Here is a 7,344-nt window from a genome sequence, read left to right as displayed (position 1 = left end):
ATCTGTCGTTCTGCCCCTGAACAAGGCAGTTGTTCCCGGTAGGCCATCATTGAAAATGACTGACTTGCCTAGTTAAATAAAAGTTAAAAATAAAAAAGAATCCCGGAAACAACAAGAGATATGATGTCAGATCCTCTGGTGGAGATTTCCCCCTTTTACTCTGAAGTCTAAACCCATGGATACACAGACTGGGTTGGAATCATTACTCTGAAGTCTAAACCCATGGATACACAGACTGGGTTAGAATCATTACTCTGAAGTCTAAACCCATGGATACACAGACTGGGTTGGAATCATTACTCTGCAGTCTAAACCCATGGATACACAGACTGGGTTAGAATCATTACTCTGAAGTCTAAACCCATGGATACACAGACTGGGTTAGAATCATTACTCTGAAGTCTAAACCCATGGATACACAGACTGGGTTGGAATCATTACTCTGAAGTCTAAACCCATGGATACACAGACTGGGTTAGAATCATTACTCTGAAGTCTAAACCCATGGATACACAGACTGGGTTGGAATCATTACTCTGAAGTCTAAACCCATGGATACACAGACTGGGTTGGAATCATTACTCTGAAGTCTAAACCCATGGATACACAGACTGGGCTAGAATCATTACTCTGAAGTCTAAACACATGGATACACAGACTGAGTTAGAATCATTACTCTGAAGTCTAAACCCATGGATACACAGACTGGGTTAGAATCATTACTCTGAAGTCTAAACCCATGGATACACAGACTGGGTTGGAATCATTACTCTGAAGTCTAAACCCATGGATACACAGACTGGGTTGGAATCATTACTCTGCAGTCTAAACCCATGGATACACAGACTGGGTTAGAATCATTACTCTGAAGTCTAAACCCATGGATACACAGACTGGGTTGGAATCATTACTCTGAAGTCTAAACCCATGGATACACAGACTGGGTTAGAATCATTACTCTGAAGTCTAAACCCATGGATACACAGACTGGGTTAGAATCATTACTCTGAATTCTAAACCCATGGATACACAGACTGGGTTGGAATCATTACTCTGAAGTCTAAACCCATGGATACACAGACTGGGTTAGAATCATTACTCTGAAGTCTAAACCCATGGATACACAGACTGGGTTGGAATCATTACTCTGAAGTCTAAACCCATGGATACACAGACTGGGTTAGAATCATTACTCTGAAGTCTAAACCCATGGATACACAGACTGGGCTAGAATCATTACTCTGAAGTCTAAACACATGGATACACAGACTGAGTTAGAATCATTACTCTGAAGTCTAAACCCATGGATACACAGACTGGGTTAGAATCATTACTCTGAAGTCTAAACCCATGGATACACAGACTGGGTTGGAATCATTACTCTGCAGTCTAAACCCATGGATACACAGACTGGGTTGGAATCATTACTCTGAAGTCTAAACCCATGGATACACAGACTGGGTTAGAATCATTACTCTGAAGTCTAAACCCATGGATACACAGACTGGGTTAGAATCATTACTCTGAAGTCTAAACCCATGGATACACAGACTGGGTTAGAATCATTACTCTGAAGTCTAAACCCATGGATACACAGACTGGGTTAGAATCATTACTCTGAAGTCTAAACCCATGGATACACAGACTGGGTTAGAATCATTACTCTGAAGTCTAAACCCATGGAAACACAGACTGGGTTGGAATCATTACTCTGAAGTCTAAACCCATGGATACACAGACTGGGTTAGAATCATTACTCTGCAGTCTAAACCCATGGATACACAGACTGGGTTAGAATCATTACTCTGAAGTCTAAACCCATGGATACACAGACTGGGTTAGAATCATTACTCTGAAGTCTAAACCCATGGATACACAGACTGGGTTGGAATCAAAAAGGCGTGTGTGTGATCTGCTTTCTATCCATGACTGAAAAAGACAAGACCTTGCATGCAGATGAACAGAATGGATCCAAACAGAACCAACAGAACCAGAAAGAAATGAGACAAAGAAAAGAAGTCATGTTCTCCACATAACTTTAGTCGTTCATAAACAAAACCAACATGACAACTTTTACATGCATTTTCATGAACGTCAAATGATACAAAAAGCAAAGAATGAAAGCAACTCAATGAATAAAGTCTCAAGGCGCATCTCATCCATAAATGATTCGGAAAAACCTCACTCACATGTACATACAATCATTCAGATATTTTCATATATATGAATACAAGCAAAGGTGGTCAGAAGAAGCAATACTGTTACGTTATGCTGTACAAATACCTGGATGTAAATTTGCAAACATTTGCAAGCAAAACATGATATCCTCAAACCTAATCATTAGTTAAATGTAATCAATAAGTTATAGATCAGCAAATGTAATTAACAAGTTATAGATCAGTAATGGTGCGTATTAACCTCCAGTGAAATCTTATATCTTCATCACTTACCTACAGTATCATGTCATGACACAAAATAATACATTTTCACACAGAAACAGCAAGGCCAAGACAGTCAAGTGGTGTGCCTCCCTTAAACCCAACCGACTCTCGTTATAAATAAGATATTGTGCCAATAAAGGAATAAAATGTTCATTTTTTATCTAAATCAAAAGTACGTCAAACACTAGGCCTACTCTACAATAAAGTCATTTGTGTGTGATTGTTGCACTGCCGTTCCCCAAATCCAAACTGTTGGCCTGATGAAACAAGTTGTCCTGATTTTAAAAAAGCTGTCCTTTGACGAGAAAACAACATTCATAAAAGCAACTAACTTTGTGTGTTTAAGGTCCATAGGAACTGACTGTGTATACGGTCCATAGCAACAGACTGTGTGTACGGTCCATAGCAACCGACTGTACGGTCCATAGCAACCGACTGTGTGTACGGTCCATAGCAACCGACTGTGTGTACGGTCCATAGCAACCGACTGTGTGTACGGTCCATAGCAACCGACTCTGTGTACGGTCCATAGCAACCGACTGTGTGTACGGTCCATAGCAACCGACTGTGTGTACGGTCCATAGCAACCGACTCTGTGTACGGTCCATAGCAACCGACTGTGTGTACGGTCCATAGCAACTGACTGTGTGTACAGTCCATAACAGTCTGAATGGGTGTACTGTAATGTATAAAGTCCACAGCAACTGACTGACTGACTGACTGTGTTTATACAAGGTCAGTAACAACGGTATAACTCTATGTGCTGTATAATGTCCATAGCAACTGACTGACTGTGTGTATTGTATAATGTCCATAGCAACTGACTGACTGTGTGTATCGTATAATGTCCATAGCAACTGACTGACTGTGTGTATTGTATAATGTCCATAGCAACTGACTGACTGTGTGTATTGTATAATGTCCATCGCAACAGACTGACTGTGTGTATTGTATAATGTCCATAGCAACTGACTGACTGTGTGTATTGTATAATGTCCATAGCAACTGACTGACTGTGTGTATTGTATAATGTCCATAGCAACTGACTGACTGTGTGTATTGTATAATGTCCATCGCAACAGACTGACTGTGTGTATTGTATAATGTCCATAGCAACTGACTGACTGTGTGTATTGTATAATGTCCATAGCAACTGACTGACTGTGTGTATTGTATAATGTCCATAGCAACTGACTGACTGTGTGTATTGTATAATGTCCATAGCAACTGACTGACTGTGTGTATTGTATAATGTCCATAGCAACTGACTGACTGTGTGTATTGTATAATGTCCATAGCAACTGACTGACTGTGTGTATTGTATAATGTCCATCGCAACAGACTGACTGTGTGTATTGTATAATGTCCATAGCAACTGACTGACTGTGTGTATTGTATAATGTCCATAGCAACAGACTGACTGTGTGTATTGTATAATGTCCATAGCAACTGACTGACTGTGTGTATTGTATAATGTTCATAGCAACTGACTGACTGTGTGTATTGTATAATGTCCATAGTAACTGACTGACTGTGTGAATTGTATAATGTCCATAGCAACTGACTGACTGTGTGTATAAGGTCCACAGCAACCTACTCTATGTAGAAGGTCCATAATAACAGTCTTGGAGCACCTTTTTTTCTGTTAGTACTTATGATGCCACTCACACTGCCCTACACTCACCTCCTCTATGTCCAAGTTTTTCCTGGATTTGTAAATGAACTCTCCGATAGCTACAAACACAGAGAGAACCAGTCCGGCTGCCAGCACTATGAAAATGCCACCGATGTTCTCCACTCCCAAGGCGCTGGCCTCCTTACTGTCCTCCTCAGGACAACCGTTCCCTCTCCACCACTTCTCCTTCATCATGTGGAGCTTCCCTTCTTCCTGGAGCTGCAGGATGGCGATGGTCACCTTGTCTCTGTAGGGGGAGCCTGGGGGAGAGAGGAATGAGATCTGAGTATCAGAGCAGCTTCTGAGGTCATTAGGTAAACATAAATAGGTCACAAATGAGCTTCATTGCCCAAATGCTACATAGCACATCATCAGCATAAAGTGAATAATTTTGTGCATGTCTGGTGACTGACGGGCAGCATGAGCGAGTGGTTCTGGGTAGAAAAAACAGCAAAGGGGAGAGAGGGCAGCCTTGACGTGTTCCTCTAGCATGTCAGCATTCAGAAGTGATAGGGGAGGGTAATTCACACAAAGGGTTTTTTCCTGCGTCCGTGGTTCTTACCTATGGGAGTGCCTACGCCGTAGCCCTTAGAGTCTATGAGGCCTCCGATCTGCGTGAGGTTACAGTTCCTCTGACTGATGTACTCTATGCTGGTGGACTCCATGAGGAGAGCGTAGTCTGTGGTCATGACTCTCTGGATCCCCTCTCTGTTGTTCTTCACCAGAGCTGTGTTCTTCCTGCTGCTCATAAACGCCCACATCTTCTCATAGGTGGAGATCTTGGATTTCTAAATGGACAACAACACATTGTTTCCTTTTAAACAACAACAATAATAATATTAATAATAATAATAACACAACTTGCCTAGTTTAAATAAAGGTTCAAATAACATTAATAATAATAATAGCACGTTTTATTGGTGTAGATTAGATTTCTGAGGAAAAGCAAAGAAGGGAGAATTTGATGCCAAAATCGCCAATTCAATGAAGATTCATAGGAAAACTGAACAGACTTTTACAGCCATTTCAGATGTGTGGCTATAAAGCGCATTACCTCATATTGCTGGGTCTGTTGATATTGTACACAGTGTCGATATTAGAAGTCAGCGTTAGACAACAACTAACATATTGGACAGAAATGTATTGTTTCACACAGTTATGGAGACTTCTGTCCCGTTGAGAAAATCTAAAAGTTTTGATATAGAGAGCATGACCCCACATTACTCGATTCATTGATATTACTACACAATGATGATATATTAACATTTGTCATATTGGACAGAGATGTGTTGTTTTAGACTGGTGGAATATGAAATATGTCTGATTACAGAATGAATGGTTAAACTGCAATGGACAGGCCTGTTGTTTATGAGAACATCCCTTCTCTGACATTAACATTACATTTTTACATTACATTTACATTTAAAGTATCTATATAAAGTGCATTACCCCACATTGCTTGATTTGTTATTGTACAAAGTGTTCACATGGGAAAAACATATTAGACAGAGACAATTTGTTTCACGCTGCTGTGGAAATGCCTGTCCAGTTGCTTATAGTGAAGTCTAAATCCCTGCTGGTGTTTCCCTTCATTCAATCATCTGGGTGACAGCGTGACAGCTGTGTTTAAATCTCTCTCTGTTGACTAATCTGCTCTATGTATCCAGAGGTACTAGAGTAGGCTTGCTAGGAGATATAGGGAAAGTCATCATCTAGAGATCCTACAGTAAGCTAGCTAGGAGATATAGGGTCCTACAGTGGTCTAGCTAGGAGATATAGGGTCCTACAGTGGTCTAGCTTGGAGATATAGGGGAAGTCATCACCCAGAGGTCCTACAGTAAGCTGGCTAGGAGATATAGGGTCCTACAGTAAGCTAGCTAGGAGATATAGGGTCCTACAGTTAGCTACAGTGCCTTGCGAAAGTATTCGGCCCCCTTGAACTTTGCGACCTTTTGCCACATTTCAGGCTTCAAACATAAAGATATAAAACTGTATTTTTTTGTGAAGAATCAACAACAAGTGGGACACAATCATGAAGTGGAATGACATTTATTGGATATTTCAAACTTTTTTAACAAATCAAAAACTGAAAAATTGGGCGTGCAAAATTATTCAGCAAGCCTTAAGTTAATACTTTGTAGCGCCACCTTTTGCTGCGATTACAGCTGTAAGTCGCTTGGGGTATGTCTCTATCAGTTTTGCACATCGAGAGACTGAATTTTTTTCCCATTGCTCCTTGCAAAACAGCTCGAGCTCAGTGAGGTTGGATGGAGAGCATTTGTGAACAGCAGTTTTCAGTTCTTTCCACAGATTCTAATATATAATAAATATATATGCCATTTAGCAGACGCTTTTATCCAAAGCGACTTACAGTCATGTGTGCATACATTCTACGTATGGGTGGTCCCGGGATCGAACCCACTACCCTGGCGTTACAAGCGCCATGCTCTACCAACTGAGCTACAGAAGGACCACCATTCTAGATTGGATTCAGGTCTGGACTTTGACTTGGCCATTCTAACACCTGGATATGTTTATTTTTGAACCATTCCATTGTAGATTTTGCTTTATGTTTTGGATCATTGTCTTGTTGGAAGACAAATCTCCGTCCCAGTCTCAGGTCTTTTGCAGACTCCATCAGGGTTTCTTCCAGAATGGTCCTGTATTTGGCTCCATCCATCTTCCCATCAATTTTAACCATCTTCCCTGTCCCTGCTGAAGAAAAGCAGGCCCAAACCATGATTCTGCCACCACCATGTTTGACAGTGGGGATGGTGTGTTCAGGGTCATGGGCTGTGTTGCTTTTACGCCAAACATAACATTTTGCATTGTTGCCAAAAAGTTCCATTTTGGTTTCATCTGACCAGAGCACCTTCTTCCACATGTTTGGTGTGTCTCCCAGGTGGCTTGTGGCAAACTTTAAACAACACTTTTTATGGATATCTTTAAGAAATGGCTTTCTTCTTGCCACTCTTTCATAAAGACCAGATTTGTGCAATATACGACTGATTGTTGTCCTATGGACAGAGTCTCCCACCTCAGCTGTAGATCTCTGCAGTCCATCCAGAGTGATCATGGGTCTCTTGGCTGCATCTCTAATCAGTCTTCTCCTTGTATGAGCTGAAAGTTTAGAAGGACGGACAGTTCTTGGTAGATTTGCATTTGTCTGATACTCCTTCCATTTCAATATTATCGCTTGCACAGTGCTCCTTGGGATGTTTAAAGCTT

General features: G+C 41.0%; 1 protein-coding gene across 1 annotated transcript in view; it reads right to left on the bottom strand.

Annotated features, from left to right (window-relative positions):
• Positions 1-2,019: 2,019 nt before the first annotated feature.
• The window catches only part of LOC118379933 (glutamate receptor ionotropic, kainate 1), a 162,374-nt gene continuing 157,049 nt past the window's right edge, over positions 2,020-7,344 (bottom strand). Inside the window, exons 16-17 of the mRNA XM_052468700.1 lie at positions 4,679-4,904; positions 2,020-4,376 (exon numbers count right to left, since the gene is read on the bottom strand). Of these exons, the coding sequence (XP_052324660.1) occupies positions 4,087-4,376; positions 4,679-4,904 (516 nt within the window). The 3' untranslated portion in view covers positions 2,020-4,086. The remainder of the gene's footprint in view (positions 4,377-4,678; positions 4,905-7,344) is intronic.

This window comes from Oncorhynchus keta, chromosome 18 (assembly GCF_023373465.1).
Source record: "Oncorhynchus keta strain PuntledgeMale-10-30-2019 chromosome 18, Oket_V2, whole genome shotgun sequence".
NCBI classification, from domain to species: Eukaryota; Metazoa; Chordata; class Actinopteri; order Salmoniformes; family Salmonidae; genus Oncorhynchus; species Oncorhynchus keta.
The sequence above is the reverse complement of the archived record's forward strand: the minus strand, read 5'-3'. Positions and strand labels throughout refer to the sequence as shown.